This window comes from Mauremys reevesii, linkage group 10 (genome assembly GCF_016161935.1).
Source record: "Mauremys reevesii isolate NIE-2019 linkage group 10, ASM1616193v1, whole genome shotgun sequence".
Lineage (NCBI taxonomy): Eukaryota > Metazoa > Chordata > Testudines > Geoemydidae > Mauremys > Mauremys reevesii.
The window spans coordinates 76,099,482-76,121,629 of NC_052632.1; the positions used below are offsets into that span (position 1 = coordinate 76,099,482).

A 22,148-nucleotide genomic window follows, 5' to 3' on the forward strand; every position below is an offset into this window, starting at 1 on the left:
TCTTTTTGACTTGACCAGCAACCTGCCAACTTTGCAGACCTCTGATATATTTCCACCATAAGACGCTCCAGCACGCTGACAGACTGTATCAATACAAGCAGCAAAGCGTCTGTTAGTCTATAAGGTGCCACAGGACTCTTTGCTGCTTTTACAGATCCAGACTAACATGGCTACCCCTCTGATACTTGTATCAATACACATCAAGCCATGCCAGCTATAGCACTGCTGCTTGTGGTGCGGTAATGATGCTGGTGTTAGGAAAGATATCTTTCCTGCTCAAGATTTGTGAGGTTTTAGTTCTGATATCTGAACTAAAGGGCTTTAGAGATTTAGCACTGATGTTTGTGGCCAAAACTGGGTTCATTCATTGGACTGCTGAACCATATTATTTAGAAAGCTATATCAGTATTAAACACTGACAGTTTTGCGGATTATTGGCTAGTATGTTAAGAAATGCTAGTTAGCCTAAAAATTGTAGTTGTAAGGAGGAAGAATGCTGTCCTGATTTTTGGGATGATTTCTAACCAACCCCTTTCCCTGGCTCCCCACTGTCTCAGTCAGAAGAGAGCATACAAGACGCTCAAATTGGGCCAGGTGTTCTCCTATTGAATGAAGGAAATGGGGAACAAAAAATGCTTGCTCTTAGTTTCTAATGATATATCAAGCCCTCCAAAAGCCTTGCAACAAGAAAAGGAAGTGAAGGCCTGACTTCTAAAGTAGAAAAGCTTATTTTAAAAGCATGAGGCAGTAGAGAACATATGCGACAGACTTGCAATATAGACAGAGCAAGGGAGCAAAACACAAATCTTGAAGTACTTTTGAAAAAATGCCATACATACGGTTCTATTTACTTCATTATCAAGCATCCAAAACTGTTTTGCCATTTAGGGAAAACTTACGGGCTTTTCACCTAACTCTTTTCTGCAATGTACACATACAATACGTAGCTGATGAAGAGCTGCTTTAAATTTTTCCTTTTAAAATCTAGTTTTTAAAAAGTTAAACATCTGTGGATGTTTAATACAATGCACCCAGTGACCTCCTTTCTGTGTGGTGGTGCATTACTGCCTTTAGGAAAAACGGTACTGTTTCGCCTCACAATAATTTGTTACTAGAGTTGTTTATGCAACTATTCCCTATTATAAAGTTGCTGAGTGTTAATACTAACATATAGCAAAGTGAGCTAAATCTTAGAGTGTGGAGAGTAACCACACTAAACTTTAAGTATATTCGACTTCTACATATTTCTGGTTGCTGTCATCTGAACATTCTTTCAGAGGCAGTATAAATTGACCACTTGAGAATTTTTTATTTTGAAGAATGAGGGTGGTGGTTTTTACACAACGTACCTTTTATGATTATTAGAATAGTTTAAGGGTTGAGATGAACTCTTTTCAGATCTACTTGCTAGCCATTCCGGGGTTAACAAGTGAACAATGATGGAAGTCTTACTGGAATCTGGCTTGAATTGAAAAAAGAGACGACTAAGGGGGGATATGATAGAGGTCTATAAAATCATGTCTGGATGTGGATAAAGTAAATAAGGAAGCGTTTACTCCTTCTCATAACACAAGAACTAGGAGTCACCAAATGAAATTAACAGGCAGCAGGTTTAAAACAAACAAAAGTATTTCTTCATACAACGCACAGTCAACCTGTGGAACTCTTTGCCAGAGGATATTGTGAAGGCCAAGAGTATAACAGGGTTCAAAAACTAGATAAATTCATGGAGGACAGGTCCATCAATGGCTATTAACCAGGATGGGCAGGGCTGGTGTCCCTAACCTCTGTTTGCCAGAAGCTGGGAATGGGAGACAGGGAATGGATCACTTATGAAAGTCTAATTTTGAGATTTATACATGTTTTCGTAAACTGCAGAATCTTAATTTTATAGCTTTGATTGGTAATGACACTTGTGATGGAATGACATTTTTACATTGTACTTAAATCTCACTCAATTTCCAGTTACCGTTAATTACGAACAGGTGATAGTCTGCTCCATGCAGTTTCATCAGGAGATCAGAAGCAGGCAGCGTTAAGGAACAATCCCTTTCCTCAGACTTTCCCACCTACGTAACAAATGTACATTATAATAATGTATTTATATGTCATTAGCTCAAAGCTATTCAAGCAGTTTGTTTGCCAATGTCACCAGAAGCTTCTAACTAAAGAGAGCATATCAGTTATGTATATATAGTCTGTCTTTTACAGCAGTGACAAGCAAGATCTTGTACTTAACCTTTGGCTATACTGGCACTCATTAAAGGCTCTAATATATTTCCAAAACCTTCAGAATACATTTTGATTACTTTTACCTCTCAACGTTAGAAATACACTTTTTTTGTGAAACTGAGTGTAAACATTAAAAACATTCACTATAGATGTGTCAGAGGAACCTTTAGATTCAAATAGTAGTATTAAGCATTTTTGCATTTTTCATAAACTTATGTTTTTGCTTTCTTGTCTTTCTAAACTGAGAATATCCGTAGGGACTAGATGGCAGCTGAATTCTGTGTGGCAGTGGTGACAGATAAAAACCCAGTTAAGATGACACCACTCTTTCAATCACCCAGGCTCAATCTTGGTGACCTCTTCAACTCTTCTTTCCTTCCCTTTTATGCACTCTGCCTTTCAGACCAACATTTCCAAAAAATTGTCCTTTTGTCAGTTTATACCTGTCCATACTGTGGTAACTTTCCTTCTTGACAATTGCAATCTTCTCTAGCCTTCACCTTCCTATACTCTGCTCTTTTCCTGTCTCTGTATATTCAAATGGGAAGATTGTTTTGTTTCTTTCGGATCTTACTATCTCTCTCCAATCCCAGGTCTCTGAACAGACATCCCCTGCTTCCACGTTAAGTCCAAGCATCTCTGCAGAGCACTAACTAATCCACTTCTGCCTACATCTCTTTACTCATCTTCTCCAAAAACCCTTCCCTAAAGACTACTCAAGCTTGTCTCCTGAATTCTGCATCATTATGTGTAATGCTGCCTACAGTGACTCAAGAGTGTGAGTACCAATCTCAGGGCAGACTGCTAGGAAGCAGGGCACAAATCCCAAATTAGTTGTGAGTTCTATATTTAGATTTCACCAACCAATTATCAAGTGTGAACTCTTCAGGCACTAAAACAGCTTTAACATGGAGTCACATATAGTCTCCTTCGGTACTCCAACCTATCTTGTCACCCAGGTGAGCGTACCTTTGTGATAGATGGTCCCTTACACCAAGAATCACTTCAGTATTCAGGTTACTCCTAGTCCCAAAGGACCATTCATTTACCCAAGGTCAGTTGCACTTTAGATCTCACACCAAAGACAATACTTGTAGCCAATCCTATAATAAACTATATGAAGATTTATTAAATAGAAAAAAGAACCCAGAGTTATTTTACAAGGTTAAAGAGGGTAAATATACACACAAATAAGTTTAAAAAGCTAATAGAAGCTTCTATAATCAGCAAGCTCTGTATGTCCTTTAGGGCTAATCCAGGCTAAACAGCTGAAGATCTCTTGCCTATGTCAAGAAAAACCTTGCTTCCCAGAGTCCAAGCTGCATAGGGATACCTAGTTCCTTTTATCTGGGGGCTTCTGTCCCTCTCCTGCTATGTACAAACTCCAGTTTTATCAGCGGAATCCACTTGCATGACTCATCTTCTACTCCTGGGAAATTCTGTGCCACTGCGATTGCACAGAATTTATGTTCCCTGCAGATTTCTTTGCTTCCCCACCAAAAAATTACTTTCTGACAGGGAAGCAAAGGAAAGCCACGAGCAGTCATGTGACTCGCCCCAGTAATATGTATCAGATGCCCAAGGCAGCCAGCAGAGAGAAAAATCACTATGGGGCAGGAGGCAGGACTGGGGAAGACCCGGCTGGTGGCTCCTACTTGCACTGGGCTCAGCTGCTAGTCCTGGGTGGGCTGGGGGGGATTGGATTTCCTCTGGACCCACTCCTAGGTTTCTCTCCCAGTTGCAGGAAGCTCTCCAGACACCCCCCCCCACACACACACACACATACACCCTTCCTGCACCCATTACTCCTTAGCTGCAGGGGAAGGGATTCCTGTACAGGGAGCTGGTCCCCCATCCACCCAACCCCCAGGCATCTAGACCCCCTCATACCCAGACCTTCCTGCCAAGCCTCACCCCCCCCGCACTCAAAACCCCACCTGATGAGCCTTACTCCCCTGACACCTGGCCCACATGCCCCCAGATCCCCACCCCACCTGCACCTGGATCCCCACCCCACTGAGCCCCAGTCCCCCAGCATCTGAACCCCACCACTGAGCCCCCCCACACCCAGCCCCCTTCACTGAGCCCCAACCACATTCACCCCCCTGCAGGGTCCCATTACCGTTGCGCTCAGAACCCCCCAACAAGCTCCTGTGCATCCCGATTCCCCCCCCCACCCCGCTGAGTCGCCCACACCCAGATTTCTCCCCACAGAACTCTCTCAACCCACATTAACCCCCTCTACACTTGGATCCTGGCTTGCTGAGCCTGCCTGCCCACACAGAGGGGCAGGGCCTCGGGGTGCTTCTGGGACAGGCCAGGTCCTTATGCTGTATCAGGGTTGGGTGCAACTTCACTGAGTCCGTGTCCTGGGGGGGGGCTGCACAGTGATCTCCCACCTCTGTGCAGCCAGTGGCTTGTGCTCCCCAATGCCAGGCTGGAGCCTCCGTATTTATTTGACAAATAACATTTGTAGAATTTTAATTTTTTTGCCGCTGAATGCCCTCAGGAGTAAGCATCCGCACTGGGGCAGGGTGGGGCAGAGAAGCAACAAATGCTGACCACGTTCTTATAATACCTATTTTAATAGGACTAACACACAGGTGAGCCAGAATGATTCCAGCTATGTATTAATCATTGCTCAGTTGAGACATGGGGACCTTGGCATGAGCTGGCACCTGATCTGCCAGCAACATCGTAGCCTTCACCCACTCTTGCTTTCCCACTATCAGTGTTCCTGGAACAACTTCCAATTGAATGTATGCTAACCTCCTTCCCTTCCAAAGCTTGCCATGCAGTATTGTACTTGTTCTTGCTTTTAGATTAGAAATGTATTGGTACAGGTACTTGTTTGACACAGGTCAACTACTGTAAAGTATCTGGTATGATTATGGTACTATGTGTGGCTGCACTAATCGACAGTATAAAACACTAGAATAGGTATTGAAAAGAACTGATTCAAGTGTTTGGTCTCTGATTCATTCAGTCCTTGGCCTCTCTTGAGACTAACAAACTCATTTCACAAAGGTCATCAAGTTCACATTTGGGGCACACTTAGATTTCATGACCGAAAAATAATGTGTAAATAGCTGATAGATTGTTTTCACACTTCTTCAACTCTCTCTTTAACCATTTTGATTCCTATAAGCCACTGGTATAATACTGCAGTTTCTGTGATACTTAGGGCTAGTCTACACTTACCAGCCGGGTTGACGCGGTGAGTTCGACTTCTCTGAGTTCGAACTATCGCGTCTAATCTGGACGCGATAGTTCGAACTCCGGAAGCGCCGCGGTCGACTCCGGTACTCCACCACTGCAAAAGGCGGTGGAGTCGACTGGAGCCGCGGACTCGATTCCGCGGCGTCTGGACGGGTGAGTAGTTCGAACTAGGGTACTTCGAATTCAGCTACGCTATTCACGTAGCTGAACTTGCGTACCCTAGTTCGACCCCCGCCCTTAGTGTAGACCTGCCCTTAGCCTGTAGTTGCATTGGGCTTTATCTAGAGATGGGTAGACTGAATTTGAACTCTGATACCTGCTGGTTCCCTAGCTGGGGTCTCAGTTGAAATCCAATGGATAATGAGAAGTCCAAACTCAGAAGCCTGAGATTCTGTCTCTCCGTAAGTGAATCAGGAAACATCAACGAAAAGAGTTCAGAATGGTCTCTCTAGAAATGTTTTCCCTTTTCTGATTCAGAGGGCAGTGCATACAGGCTCTAAGTCCTTTGAAGATCTTGGTTTAACTGTGAGTGATCTGTAAATCTCTGATACGAGACTGAACAAGGAAAGCTGTCTTTTTCCACCTTTCTGCAACATTTTCAGAATTTTTCCTGGCCTGCACAATGCAGCTGGGTTAATAACTGAAGAGGCTCGAAATATTCAGTGACCAAGACTCCTATATGCTAGTGTGGGGAACTAATATTCCCATTTTAACTGAGACTCATGAGCTCAATATGAATTAATGATAACTTTTCTCCATTTCCTGTTTGGCATAGCACTAGTATGTAGACATTTATGCGGTTACTCTCTCTTCTAGGTGTGTAAGCATCTGCTCATTGGCCTTCAGCATGGATGGCATGTTCCTCTCTGCATCCAGTAACACAGAAACAGTGCACATCTTCAAACTCGAGACTGTGAAAGAAAAGTAAGTTTCAGAAATGCTCAAGAAACAGACTTGATGATTGACAGTCTGGATGAATTCTCAGGAGCTTGGACCAGGGGTGGGCAAACTATGGTCTGTGGGCTGGATCCGGCCCATCAGGGCTTTGGATCCAGCCCGCAGGATTGCCACCCCTGTGGTGCCACGGGGCTAAGGCAGGCTCCCTGCCTGCCCTGACCTTGCGCCACTCCCAGAAGTGGCCGGCACCACATCCCTGCGGCCCCAGGGGCGAAGGGGGGGGCCAGAGGCCATTGCCCTCCGCAGCTCCCATTGGCCGGGAACGGGAGACTGGGGTCAATGGGAGCTTCAGAGGGAGGTACCCGCAGGCAAAGGCAGTGCGCGGCGCCCTCTGCCCCTCACCCCCCCCCCCCCAGAGGCCGCAGGGACATGGTGCCAGCCACTTCCGGGAGTGGCACAGGGCCAGGACAGGCAGGGAGCCTGCCTTAGCCCCACTGCGTGCCACTGCCACCCCAGAGCTGTTCAGCTGGAGCCCGCACCCCAACCCCCTGCCTTGACCTCCCTTCTGCACCCCAACCCCCTACCCTGAGCCCCCTGCTGTACCCCGCAACCCTCCTGCACCCCAACCCTTTGCCCTGAGCCCCTTCCTGCACCCCACACTCCCTCTCGCACCTCAGCCCCCTACATTCATGGCCCTGCATGCAATTTCCCCACCCAGATGTGGCCCCGGGCCAAAAAGTTTGCCCAGCCCTGACTTGGATACTTCCTTCTTTTGAAAACCCCTTACTGTTAAGGGCATAGCAAGACAATTGTGGATCAGCTGGCTGAATTCAGCTGCTGAGATACACATGTCCCTCTGTGAATAGAAAAGGTATTTCTGCTGATGAGACATCATTAGGAGAAGAATGGAGGCACATAAATGTTTTTAATCACACGTGCCTTTTACTTTACAAAGTGAGTCATCTTCCCCACCTGCATATATCATAGTACTGACATGCATGGAGTGCCATAAAAGCCTGCAACTAAAAACGCTTATGTTTGTGTGGGTGAGAGCATGGAGCATATTGACTCTCTAGATTATCATTTCAAAGGTGACCTGCAAAGGGAATTTGGATTTGTGCCCTTTCTGCTGCTTCATGATGCATAAAGGAGTTCTAGAAAGGTTTTTCAATTTTCCTGCATGATTGTTGTATTAGAAATTCAGATGTTGTTTACTGTTGTCTCTGAGAGACTCTGGATAATAGTTGGATTATGACACTAGATAAACCAGAGTGAAACTTGATTGAGAATGGAGGTGATTCTTTTTTATAGTCAGGTTGCCTAAACTTTTTGTTTTTAACATTTTTTGTAATCCAATTTTATAAGTAGGATAAAAGTTAGTGAATGGATAGGATATTAAACTAAGGGCTAAGAGTGCTCGTAGTACATGAGACTTAGTGAAAATCCCAACAAAAATAGGGGATACCAGACTTATCAGTAGGGTTATTTCTAAGGGGAAGGGGGCAAACAAGGAAAAGAGCCTTTATACATGATAAAGTAAAGAGACCACCAGCCATCCTTCTGCCGTTGCAGGTTGTTTTTAATGTCAAAGTACTCAATAGAGTTCAACTTTCCTTTTTCTTCCTCCTGAACTTTAGACCTCAGGAAGAGCCCACTACCTGGACAGGTTACTTTGGAAAAGTGCTGCTGGCCTCCACAAGCTATCTGCCCTCTCAAGTCACGGAAATGTTTAACCAGGGTAGAGCCTTTGCTACAGTCCGTCTGCCATTCTGTGGACACAAAAACATCTGTGCTCTTGCCACGTGAGTAAGGAGATGAGGTTTTTTCCCACCACCCAGTGGACTGCCAGTTTCAAGCAAAGGAAGCATTGACAGAGTAGATAATGTTCCAAGGTTTTCTGGATTGTCACATCACACATCTCATGTATAGCTAAATGGCTAATGTATAGCACACATCCGGGGTTGAATTGTCATTTGGTAACCATTTCAAAACTTCCTCGTGCTCAGGAACAGTGTGTGAAAACTAATTACTCATAGCCCGACTGAAACAGAAGGCATAATGTTTCTTCAAGGATGATTGTGGAATTAATTGCTTTTTAAAGAGGATTTTGTGAGCTTCCAGAAATCCTTCATGATGAAGGAAGAGTGTTTAAAAACAGACTCAGACCTAGAATATTCATTCCCCGTTAGTGCTGAATGAAATGTTAGTGCATTTGGTATTAAGTTTGTTGCATTAGACAGTAGTGACTATCCAATACAGAAGACTTTAAAGGTAATTGCAGACCCCAGATTTGGCACCTTCCTAAGACAAGCTCTTAAATTTGGGTAAAAGTATAGCATTTGTGAGTCGTTTTTAACTGACTACACAGATTTTAGTCTTCATTCTGTCTGAACCAAAAGTGGAGCATTTGGCACAGCTATCAAAGCAATAAACTGTGAAGTATTAAATGTGTTTTGTGGAGAATTAATAAATTTGTGCTGATCTGCTCAAATTTACAGGTTTCATTTTACATTTAATAACATTTCATCTGATCTCAGAGCTCTCTGCAGACATTAAATAAGCCTCACCTCATGCCTGTGTGGTAGGGAAGTATATCGACATGTTAGATGGTGAAACTGAGTACCATACAATGCTACAGCAAGTGAGTAGCAGAGCTAGTATGCAAACCAGAGTCTTCTGACTCCTTGTCTCCTTTTGCCATTAGACAACACTGCCTCCACATGTGAGTTAATTGACATGCACAAGACCTACACAAATGGCTCCCTTTAATGCCAATGGTAGTTTTGTGCCGGATTCCCATGCATGTTACTTTTGTCATGGGAGCGTGGCATATGTAGCCATTGAACCAGATTTCTTATGAGCTGTAGAGAGAGAGCAAGTGAGTGGAAAGTGATCACTTAGTTTTATGCCAGCAGAAAATTGTGGTTTCTGTCACATTCCTAAAACTTGGTTTTCTGTGTCCTCTCCTAATCTCTTCTAGAATCCAGAAGATTCCCCGTTTACTGGTGGGAGCTTCTGATGGGTATCTCTATATGTACAACCTGGACCCCCAGGAAGGAGGAGAGTGCACGCTAATGAAACAGCACAAGTAAGTCCAGACTTGGTCCTACCTGTATACTTGTCACGTTTGGTTTTCTAATATAACTGGACTGACAAAAATCTCTGTTCCAAAACTCATTTCCTCCTGCTGAACTCAAATCTTAGAGCTCATTTTTGTATTGATACATTTAAGAGCAGTGGCAGGAGGTGAGTAACCTTTAGAATCTCCTTGCTTCTTCCTCCTAGTAGCTGTTACACTAAGCATCAGTTTACTTTCGTAGCAGAAACTTAATGCTGTCTGATTGCAGTCAAGAATCAATCTGCTGTCAGTCTATACTTCCATCTCCTGCCATGCAACTGGTGGTTCAGTTACTTTAACAAGAATATGAAACATGTGACACCTAACACACTTCATTCATGGATGAGAGAACTTTCCAAAGGTGGGGAGGCATCATTATCTCCATTTTACAAATACAGAAACAGGCTCCTGCACTGATATCTAATGTCACGGGACAGGCTTACTTGTAAGCTACCTTGTCTGTAGGCTAGCCACATGGTTTATTTAGTAGCAGGTCTGTAGAATGGTTTAGGAGAGATCAGGGCTGATAGCATAGCAAGGATTCATAGATTTTTAAGGCTAGAATTTTACCCAGTAATTCCTGCATCAGGGCTATAACGTCTTTTTGGGCAAGAGCATATCTTCTACAAAAAAAGGCTAATCTTGATTTAAAGATTTCAAGTCCTGGGTAATCCACCACATTACTGTGGTGAATTGTTCTACTGGGTAATCCTCATTGTTTAAAAAATTAATAAAAATTTGCACCCTATTTCTAGTGTGAATGTATCTAGCCTCAGCTTCCAGCCACTTAGATCTTTTTATGCTTTTGGCATCATTTAGATGATTTGTCTTCAGTGTTTGTGATGAGAAGTGCAGTCCACCAAATGATTTCCCTACAATTCTTTGGAAGGCTGACACCCCTCGGTCACAATGCAAGTGATGCGTGGCATTGAAGATTGAGAAAATGTGACCAAAGGCATTAATAAAATCTTTAATATTACACATGTATGATCTTTTGCATGCCTAATGTGGAGGTTTTACATAATTAGCCTGCAGGAGTATTAACAGCAGTTGTATTGGTGATTTGTTACTTGAACCACTTCTGCACATCTAATCTCTTTCTCTACCCACTAGGCTAGATGGCAGTATGGAGCCAGCCAATGAAATTTTAGAGTCTGCGTCACATGACCGGCCACTAGTAGCACAAACATATAGTGCTGCTGTGACAAAAGGTACTTATGTGCCTTCATCACCCACAAGACATGGTAAGGATAATGCTGGAAAATCGGGAGAAAATTATTCTAAAGATTACTCTATCCCAGATGGAGACAAGTTTTGGCCTTATCTTTATGATTCTCTAAACCTGTTATGAAGCATTTGTTCTGTTAGTCCTAGTGGGAAGAGAGGGTAACTGTTAAATGACTGAGAGAGCCACTTTGGAAGCTTTCACTGGACAGATTGTTTGTCTTTGCTACTTTCTGGGCAGTCTGGACAGAACTGAATATTGAACTGTACTTGGATATCATAGTAACATGTGCCTTAGATTATGAGGTTTTGTTAACTTTACATAGTGTTGGGACAGACTCCTGGTACCGGCTTCTGCACAGCATCTGGACTGCAGTCCTTGTTTTGTAAGAGTTGCACAAGGTACCCCAATATTTCTGTTGCTGTCATGGTGACCTTTGCCACTGTCCCACCAGTCTCTGACATACAGATTAAATCTGTACTGGCTTGGTGGAGACCAGAATTTTAGTATGTTAGGGTTCCCTAAGTGAGTGGAGACCAGGTATATAGTTAATATGACCAGTATGAGTACTCTCAACTCCTTTGTGGGTGGCATGCTGGCAGAAGATTTGACCATGGAGATCACACATTTCACCGTCCCAGGATGAATGCTGTGATGACAACAGCAGTGTCGGGGACGGGGTTAAAATTGTCAGCCGACCTGCTCAGAACAAGGGAGTGAGCTCTGCTTAAATTCGGAAGCCTGGTGATGACCTCATCAGCAAATCTTGGTTTTAAAAAACACCAACTTGTGATGAAGCCTATAGAATGGCAATGGTGCTGTTGCGCGTAGTGCAGAGGTGGGCAAACTACGGCCCGCGGACCACATGCGGCCTGTGGGACCATCCTGCCCGGCCCTTGAGCTCCGGCTGGGGAGGCTAGCCCCTGGCTCCTCCCCTGCTGTCCTCCCTCCCTCGCAGCCATGCCGCTGCATGGGCAGCGTTCTGGGCGGTGGGGCTGCGAGCTCCTGTAGGGCAGCGTTTCTGGGTCCGGCTGAATGGCGCGGCTGCCAGACATGCTGCTGTGAGTGGCATGGTAAGGGGGCGGGGGTTGGATAAGGGGCAAGGGGTCCTGTGGGGGGCAGTCAGGGGACAGAGAGCGGAGGGATTGGATAGGGCGTGGGGTCCTGGGGGAACAGTTAGAGTTGGAGGGGTCCCAGGAGGGGGAAGTCAGGGGACAAGGAGCAGGGGTGGGGAGGTTGGATGGGTCAGGGGTTCTGTTCTGCAGTTGGGGTGGGAAGTGGGAGGGGGCGGATAAGGGGCAGGGGCCAGGCTGTTTGGGGAGGCACAGCCTTCCCTACCCGGCCCTCCATACAGTTGTGCAACCACAGTGTGGCCCTCAGGCCAAAAATTTTGCCCACCGGTGGCGTAGTGTCTTGTACTTCAGCTTATAAACTTGCATCAGGAGCTTTCTTGCATCCACTCTCCAATTTTTGCTACTGAACCCCAAACACTGTCATTGTTTCTGCAGCCTATACAGAGGATCTGGGTGCAGTGGGTGGAGCTTGCCTGGAAGATGAAACCAATGCACTGCGATTGGATGAAGACAGTGAGCATCCTCCCATGATTCTTCGGACTGACTGAACTTTGATCTGTGAACTCACTCCTGAAGCAGAGAACACTGGCCTGATGTTTCTTGAGGAATCTTGTGTTATGCTGCTATAAACTTTGGCATGAATTGGGAGAGAGGATGACAGACTCCAAAAACAGTTTTAAACGTTGTAGCTGTAGTCCTAATTCTATACCATTGGGAAAATATATGGTTTCAGTTCAGTGGCTTTTAATCTTGCTTATCTATTTTAGCTGTGTGTGGTTTTGCTTTTTTGTTTTTTGGGGGTTTTTGTTTGTTGTTGCTGCCAAAACCTGCTGTTCGTGCAGTCCTCAGAACCTACTAGCTTTGCATGCATTCATGTGCCAAGCAAGCATAGGAGAGAGAAGCCACTTGATAACAAACTAAAGTTTGTATTTTTTTATATATGTATATAATACTTAGCATATATAAGGAAGGAGTGGAAAAGTGGTTCTGGATGCTGAGGCTGGTTCTGCACTGACAAAGGTCCAAATGGTTTCCTGTGCATTGGCTTGCAGGCATGCCTCATGACTGACATGCAACCTTTAAGATGCAATATCCTGTTTCTTGGGTTCCCCCTCCCCTTCCCTGAACCATTTGGTTAATTAAAATTCCTTCTGAATGTTGCTTATTTGTGGGAGTGTTCTATTTGTTGGGATGGAAGGCCTGTTTCCTGACTGGAATTTCTTCTGTCCCCAAGAATACGTAATCTAGAAAGTGCCTGTACAGGAAAATATCTTAGGGGAAGGAAAGCTAGGAAGGAGTAGACATTTACTGTTTTTCGCTGTGTGTTCATCTATCCTTGCTATTTGGAGCTGTCTTCAAGCCAAGTTAGCCAATATGCTGACTTAGAAGAGGTGTTTCAGGTTAATAACTTGGAAAGCACTTTCTTCCTCCCTCCCTCTGTTAGATCAGTTATGTCCCTGTCAGAGCAGCAGTACTCTCTCATTTTATACCTGCTTTAATCCCTCAGAGCAAGGCCAGCATCCTTCCTGCCAAGGACTGGATGGAGATCGCTTCAGAGTCTGTCAGCCCTACTTCTTAAATGGCCTTAAGGTTTTGCATTGGGAAGATACAACGCTCCTTTCCTTGTCTCCATCCAATTTGGATCTGAGCATGCTGCGTAAGTAATGAAGGTTCAGGAATTACGGAATGCTGATGTAAATATAAATGACTATCCACTTGAGTTCCAGCTTTTGAGAGTTATTAATCTTCTCTCAAGGGTTCCTTGGATAACTAAACTACATTGTGTGTTGCCTCCATTTTCACCGGCTTGAGGAGCACTTCTGATGCACTTGAAAGGGATGGTTGTCCATTAGGCAGCTCTGGAATGACGGTTCTTGAACTGCTGTGACCCTGGCTAGGAGTGAACAAAGTTGGGCAATGCGGCCATCTATTTATAATGTGCCTTTTGCTAAATCTTGGATATATTAGGTGAGCAAAATGATTACCACAGCCTTTGGGTGTGAGTGTTGCTTTCCTTAGACTGTAAGCCTCCTGTACCTTTCAGATAGTGAAACTGGTTACCCATCTCTCACTCTGGCACCTCTTTAAAACAAACAAAAAACCCCAAACAGATTGGAACAAAAGGGAAAGTCATAAGTCTTGAGAGAAAACAGAACCAGGATTTCCTGGAGCGCTTTCACAAATTTAACTTTCCTACCAAACACACAAAACTATGGTGCTGTTTAGATTTAGGATTTGCTACTATGCATGTTGTTGAATAGGGGCCGGCAGTGGCAGTTTGTCCGAATAGCTCAGCGCAGGTAGCTGAGCTTCTGTTTCCTTAAAGGGAGCAGAGGATGGTGGTAGGCCCTGCCAAAGAGTCGTATCATGTACAGACTTACCTGTAGTAATGCTGTCATTATAAAAATGAACCGCTGTTGGTCAAATCAATTTCCTGGAAGAGAATCTTCACTGTTCTCTCCCAAACCCCAGATCCTTCTCATGGGGATGGGGAGGTGTCAGATTTGCCTTTACCCACTTTCTGAGCCCTCCGCCGTTCTGGATACGTTGAATGTAGCAACTAGTTTGGGCCTCTTCAGTGGTCTCCTCTGAGTGTATTATGTTCTGAAACATGTTGAAATCTCATTAAGTCTCTGAACTTCAAGCTCTGTCAGAAGACTAAGCCCCATAAATAGAATTTGTTACCATTTGTGAACCGCTGTGGAACTTATAACTTTAGTGAGGCCTGAAATGCAAGTCTTACAACAAATATAAGCTCAGCAGGTTTCGTTGGTAGCCGTATAACTACCAAGAGACTTCAAATGTGGTTCTGGTCACGTCCGTTTTGATAACCCGTTCGGAGGTTTGGCATAAATTCTAAGCTCCATCAGAAGGGCTTGTAACAAACAGTCATGAGCACCACTGATGTAACATAGGTCTGGTAAAGGTTCAAGCTTTACAACTTTTGAGTTCTAACAGCACCAAAAAATACTTTCCTTCATTTCAATGTAAATGAATTTCCTGACAGTGTTGCTCTTTTAAAAAAAAAAAGTTAGTGCTAGTGTACAACACTCACAAAATACTACACACCTGTCAGGACATTCATAGTTTAAGGTTCCAGCACCAACCTTAGCTCTGCCTCTCTGCTCATTGTCTACCTGTAAGCTTGAGACCCCCCCGCCCCACTAGCTATATTTCCCATAAATGCCATAGACTACCATCTCCACCCATATTCTACATACAGACAGGTGAATTGCCCACAAGAGACTCAAGACTCATCCAATTCACCCTTCTGCTCCAGGCTGAAGGCGATAACTTCTAGTCAAGACCTTCCTGTGCAGTCCAGAGATTATCCTTGCTCAGCCAGCATACCCCTATGGGCCAGAGAGCCCAACCTACCTACCTCACCATCACTGCTGTACCTATCTGTCCAATGGAAGTCAAAGAAGCCACTTTCAAAAGATCTGTCTTTATCCAAACCACTCCGCACACCAGCTGGTCACAGATCCTAGAATATGTAATACCCCTGACCTTGGGGATGATTTACACCTGCTTCTGTCCCCATGGGAAGGAGCTGGCTTGCATGTAGGCCCTCCTTGGCAACCTCCTTTCTGTTGGGTCAGATGTGGCTGCCATATTTCCCACCTGGCCCTATCTCTTAGGTCTGTCACCAGTTGTGATGTAAACAATTCAGGGGTTGAGAAACACTCATTGCAACTCCTCTTCCCCTTTCAGCCTGGATCTTAAACATTGCATCAGCACAAGTGGGAACCTGACCATTGGGAACTGGCTGCTGACAGATGTAGGAGTTCTCTTCAGCATAGGTCTTAATCCCAGGTATACAAGGACCTGCCTTATGGTGACAACCCACTCTTCCATCATGTGTCATAGAATCATAGAATATCAGGGTTGGAAGGGACCTCAGGAGGTCATCTAGTCCAACCCCCTGCTCAAAGCAGGACCAATCCCCGTGTCCTCATATGACTAAGGAGCATACTATTGGAAGTCCTGTGCTCCACACTGTAAGTGGTGTTAAAACCTTTAACTGTGAATTTCCTGAGTTCCTACTCTGTGTGTGTGTGTGGGGGGGGGTTCATATTCTATTAATGCTCTAGCGGGCAATATATTCTCAGCCATAACTCCACCTACATTTTTTTTAAATACTGCACTTATCAAAGGCTTATTTTTAACAATAAAGCTTTTTGGGGAAAGTGTCAGTATGTGGTAAAATGTATAACCAAAGATGGCATGCTGCGGGGGAGGGGGAGAAATGTGTGTAGACTTGGAATTCTAAACTCAGGTGTTGCTAGTTTCTAGTGTTACTAGTTCCCATTGAGTAGCATAGACAGAGGAGGGGCTGCATTTCAGATACCTTCTGTTACTGTGTACATAGCTAGCAAGTGTGCTTGTTCTGTGGCTGCTTTGAGATCGGTCAGTTCTTGTAATTTTTCTCTTGCTTTATTTTTTCTTGAGTTATGAACCAGGAGATGTTGCCTGCTTTGGACTCGCCCTATAGCATTGTTCCTGCAGTATAACAGTAGGTGTAAATAGCAGTTAAAAAGTAACTGGGCATGGCAGAGAAGAGAAAAGAGCATTGTAGAATCAAGTGAGGAAGTGGCAGGAGGTGCCTAAAAGCTGCTGCTTTTTTCCTAAAGTCCCAATTCAGCCAGGTAGTGAAGCACATGAGTCCCAATGAAATCACTTCGGCTCAAACTTAAGCACCTTGCTGAATTGGGGCTTAGCTGAGGAATTTCTTAGGACTAATACCCCTAGGGCTAAATTTCCCTAAAGGAACAGGGAAAAGCTATAGCTTTTTTTGTTTAACTGCCTCAGATTGCAAATAAACATCAGTTGGAGTATGCCCCTGAAGCTGTTTCCTTAAGTATAACAGGAGTGTCCAGCTGAAGGGAAGTTGTCTACAGCTAATAATTAAAAAAAGGGAGACCAGTTGGAGATCTACCACCACTTAATAATTCAGCTGGACACCTAGGATTGTGAATCTGATCAGCAGAGCTTTTTTCTACTGGGAATCTCACACTCTGCTTCCTTGGTTCTAATAATGGCATCTGCACAAAAGATAACGTGTAATAAGGTTTTGGAATTTCTTTCCTGGAGGGTCACCTCAGCTACTCGGCATATTTTTCTCTTATATGCAGACCAGTTGCTGCTGTCTGGGGGAATAATCATGTTCTCCCACCCCGCAAAGCAATGTCTGTGGTCCTACTCACTGTACTGCCACACCTCAGAAACCCTGCCCTGCTTTGAAAGTTTTACCCCTTATAATTAAAACCCAACTGTAAGGAGTGCGGTAAAGTTTTGATTTAACCTATTAGCACTTGAGGTCAAGGCTTAAGTGTCTTCTCTGTGCAAGCATAATTCTTCATGTTTCTGGGAGTTACGCCATATGTTGAAAGGAAATTAGACCCTTAAAATGCTAATGCGGCTCAGAAAAGTGCTCACAAGCAAGAGAGCCTGGCTCCTGGTGTGTGAATAACTCACTTCAAATTGCAATTTCACAATTGAAGGCACTTGGCAAATTTTCATTTGTGCAGCTTTAATACTTAACTGGCACAATCCATCTCCGTAAAGTAGCGGACAACAGGTTTCACTCTGTCTTGCAAGTAGCTACTTTTCCATGTGCATTATGAGTGTCTTGGCTCTATACTGTTGATCACATGGCTGCAGTAATTGCACATTAGTCCTTACTTCCTTTTGTACAGAATTTGATTAATTTGTAAGTGGGTGAGGAATTTGATAGTAACTAGTGTGAGGAGTCAAATCCCAATCCCCAGCTCCTGAATTTAATGAAGTCAGAGTCTTTCTCAACCCGGTCGACCCAGTCAAATTTTTCCCTTTCAGATTTACTTCCTTACCTGGAGGAAGCTGCATCCTGCAGTGCTAATATGCTTCTGCTCAATGTCTGTATAAATAAATGGAAAAATCTGTTCACAAATAACATTCCACACTACCAAGTGTCCAGCTCTTATTGCTAGCCCATTGCTGTTCAAATTTTATAATTGCATATGAAATTAAACCTGTGTTGTGATATGTATTTTGTGTCGTCTTTATTCATTTGCTACATGAAAATGGGGTCTGTTAGCTATAGATGACTTTGTACAAAAGAGAAGAGCGTTAGTTCGGATAGAGCTGTAGCTGATAAAACCTACAGCCAACACTGTGCCATGTATTTGCTGTCAGGGGACACCGTCAATGTTAGTTTTACCTCTTACAAAACATTGCAAAGATCGTTGTGAAACAATGCAAGGACACATGGCAACTTTCATCTCCTGGCAGTTTTCTAAACACTTCTTCTCCCCTAGCTTCCCTCAGCAAGAGGAATCTGGCACGGATGGAGGGGAAGGGGAACAGAGCCGGCCTGACAGTCACTGCCACCTTAGTGCAAGGGTTTGTGATGGTGAAACATCTTCCGAACCAATTTCCTGCTCCCCTCACTGATTTCACACAGAGACCTTTGTGTGTAAGGGGAAGAGGCAGTTCTGGCTGCTCTTCCACAACAACCTTGGACCCTACACATTTAAATGTATATTGAGAAATTCATAACTGGCGTCATTTGCTGGAGAAATGGTTACATGGTGGCATCCAGCCAAACTGCAACAGCTGCAGTGCCACCATTGCACAGTTAAACACTAAACAGACTGAGCCTGGAGAAAAGCAGGCTCTGGGGCTTCTGGAGGAATCTGTTCCAATGCTGATGCTGTGTTGATACATGAGACTACGGAGGGAAACTGACTATATAGAGAGCACTGTCCAAAGCACAAAAAGAGAGAAAACAGGAAAAAGTAGCTTTCCGTTATTTTGTTTTAACAATCTGCAGTAAGGAACTTTCAGCCAAATGTGAGCTGATACTGTCCATTTTAACACACAAACGCTGTTCCTTTTTAGAGTCCTAATTATGTGTAATCCTCTTCCACCCCCTCTAAAATTCTCTGGCTAATCCTATCCTGAGGGCAAAGCTAGAAATAAGAACATTGGATACAATAGCATTGAAAGGGTGGCTTCTCTAATGCGTTCTGTCTGGGTGGACTGGGGTGTGCTACTTTGTTTTGCTTGTATGCAGTATTTCTTAGGTTCAGTGGAGCAAACTCTGCTTTCACCATTGGTGCGGTGTGCTAAGAGAAACAAAGGATGCTGTCTTTCAAGTATCAAACTCCTGGACAGTGTGTAAAAATGTTTTCGCACTAGATATGCATCCAGGAGGTTTGTGGGAAGTGTGCAGCAGCCTTAGTGGCACAAAGCTATCCATTTTTAACTACAGCCTAAGCAGGGCTCTTTAAAGTGCATTGTTTTTACAAGCAGCTTTTCCACTTTCTCATGCAACGTCTACCACCACTTTCCTCCCTCCTGCTCCCTCCCCCACCAAAGAAAAAACAAAATTGCAAGAAAGCAAGACAACGTGTGCATCTATATCTATATAATTAGATCTGTTCTTGTGCAGCAGCATATTCAGCAGTCAGGAGAGGATTACTTTAAATAAATTCAGCCCTTGAATGAAGCAATTCCATTGAAGTCATTGGCTTTGTACCTGTTTACGACATTACGGACTCCGACCTATTAAATCTGAATTCCCAAGGAAGAAGATGAGAATATTTCCGTCTCGGATTTACTTTATCACAATGCGCAAACCTCAAACCCATTGTCTTTGTAAGTACATTTTATTTGCTGCACGCTGCCAATTAGTCTTCAATTCTCTCTCACCTTGAACGGTCTCTCGGCAGACTTGTGACTTTCAGGAGAGAAGTAAAACGTCGAGGGTTTTGCCCCCCCATTGTAGCTCTGAGCTTTTGATTCTGTTCCTTAATGCCTGAGTTTGCTCTTGCCTGAGCCCTAGGACTCTTGAGGCCAGGATGAAATCTGTTCAGGGCAATACAACTGCTGAGGCTGTAAATTAGTCCAATTGTACGTACTGTGCTACAACTGTGACAAGGCTGTTCTTGGAGAGTTAGGGAATGTGCAGTAACAGTGAGGTGTATATTAAACAGAGGGTAGAACGTAGATTTGCACAAGTAAAGACAGTATCCGCTTTATTCTTGCAAATGCTCTGACTCAGGAAACCTCTTCTAACGCAGCATAACTACGTTTCACAGTGATCAGGTGGTAATAAAAATGTCAGGTGTTGGATGAACTTTAGACACAGGCAAGCATTGTGCCTCCTCTTCTCTTCAGATGTTGGTGCTGAAGTTCAAAGCATGCATTGGTATTGGGCTTTCTTCCCTATATATATCAGGGGTGGGCAAACATCTAGGAATAGAAATTATATGGTGCGCCACGAATACTCATAAAATTGGGGTTGGGGTGCAGGAGGGGGTGAGTGCTCAGGCAGGGGACTGGGGCCAGTGGGGGCACTGAAGGACATGCAGCCGAAGACCCAGAGCAAGTGAAGGACCTGCCGCCGAAGACCCAGAGCGCCGCCTGGTGAGTACAAGCACCGCAGCGGGTGGCACCTTTTTTTATGTCTGTCCCCCCTTTTCAGAGTAAAAATTAAAAAGGTGCCACTTGTGCTCAGTGGGGGAGCGGCCGCTCCCCTTTCCCCACCCCCCAGCTACGCTACTGATTGGGGCATTGGGGGAGGCTCAAGGGTGCAGGCTCCAGGCAGTGCTTATCTCAAGCGACTTCCAGAAGCAACAGTATGTCCTTTCTCCAGCTCCTACGTGGAGACGTGGCCAGGCGGCTATACATGCTGCCCCATCCATAGGCACTGCCCCTGCAGCTCCCATTGGCTGCTGTTCCCGGCCAATGGGAGCTGCAGGGGTGGTGCTTGGGGCAGGGGCAGCATGCAGAGCAGAGCCCCCTGGCTGCCCCTACATGTAGGAGGAGCCAGAGGAGGGCCATGCCGCTGCTTGTGGGAGCCACGTGGAGCAGCCCCCTGATCCGCAGCTGGAATGCCTGAGTGGGGCAAGCCCCAGACCCCACTCCCCAGTGGGAGCTCGAGGGCTGGATTAAAACAGCTTGTGGGCCGGATCCTAGCCGTAGTTCGCCCACCCCTGATCTATATAGATAATTTTTTTCTGAATGTTATTCTGAGCACTAGTATAGTGTAGTCAGTAGGGTCACGGGACAAATCCAGCGACCCCAGACACTTTTGAACAGACGGTGAAATCTTTTATTTACTTATCACCGTTGGTTTTGTATTTTTTCTGGAATCTGGACCGTGACTATACCTTGACCAAGAAATTTGGACCTTGACAAAAAATAGAGTAACCCTGGTAGTGCTTGTCATCTTCTCCATACCATATGCCGAACTAGCAACCCCGGCCTCTCTCAGGGCTGGGACCCTCTGCACGGACAGTTCCGTGGCCAAACTTTGGGCAGAGTTCTGCCAGGCATGAGGCACGGATTCCTTCAGCTAATTTCTTGGAGCAATGTGAGTTACATGGGATTCTAGGCTCACCATTCCTTAGTTTATTTAAACACACACACACTGATAGATATCTCACTGACTGTTTTAGCATTTTTTTGTATGTTTTACTGGCAAGTTTTTAAGAATATCAAGTTGCTTAGTAGGGTTATATTAATAGATTTTTAAGACCAGGAGGTCCATCTAGTCTGACCTCCCACATAACACAGGCCAGAGAATTTCACCAGATTGTGTTACTGATAGGATACCATCTGCTAAGGCCTAGAGTGAGATCAGCAGTGAGATTCTAAACTTGTGCCCTGATTCTGTAATCCTTCCTCATGTGAAGAATCCCCCTGATGCAACTCTTACATATGTGATACTGTTGACATGGTTGGGCTGCTACACTGTAGTTTCTGGTTCCTTCTCTCTGTCCCACCACTGCAGGCTAATCCTTCCATCAGTGCAATACAAACCAGTGTAGGATTTCTTCACGTAGTTTAACACTGAAGTTGCCTGCTGTCTAAATGTTAAAAATAATTAGTGCTGTCAATTAATTGCCATTAACTCACACAATTAGCTCAAAAAATTAACTGTGATTAAAAAAATTAATCGTGATTAATCACACTGTTAAACAATAGAATACCAATTGAAATTTATTTAATATTTGTGGATGTTTTTCTACATTTTCAAATACATTGATTTCTATTACAACACAGAATACAAAGTGTATAGTACTCAGTATTTTTTATTACAAATATTTGCACTGTAAAAATGATAAAAGAAATAGTATTTTTCAATTCACCTCATACAAGTACTGTAGTGCAATCTCTGTCATGAAAGTGTAACTTACAAATGTCAATTTTTTTTGTTACATAACTGCACTCAAAACCAAAACAATGTAAAACTTTAGAGCCTACCAGTCCACTCAGTCCTACTTCTTGTTCAGCCAATCGCTGGACAAACAGGTTTGTTTACATTTATGGGATATAATGCTTCCTGCTGCTTATTTACAATGTCACCTGAAAGTGAGAACAGGCATTCACATGG

The 22,148-nt window shown here is 44.2% G+C and overlaps 1 protein-coding gene across 2 annotated transcripts in view; it reads left to right on the top strand.

The window, feature by feature from the left end:
* Positions 1-12,925, top strand: part of WIPI2 (WD repeat domain, phosphoinositide interacting 2) — a 35,806-nt gene extending 22,881 nt beyond the window's left edge. For both annotated transcript variants that reach the window (XM_039492027.1, XM_039492028.1), the window contains exons 8-12: positions 6,268-6,375; positions 7,986-8,150; positions 9,329-9,436; positions 10,580-10,710; positions 12,200-12,925. In XM_039492027.1, the coding sequence (XP_039347961.1) occupies positions 6,268-6,375; positions 7,986-8,150; positions 9,329-9,436; positions 10,580-10,710; positions 12,200-12,312 (625 nt within the window). In that variant the 3' untranslated portion in view covers positions 12,313-12,925. The remainder of the gene's footprint in view (positions 1-6,267; positions 6,376-7,985; positions 8,151-9,328; positions 9,437-10,579; positions 10,711-12,199) is intronic.
* The last annotated feature ends 9,223 nt before the right edge of the window (positions 12,926-22,148 follow it).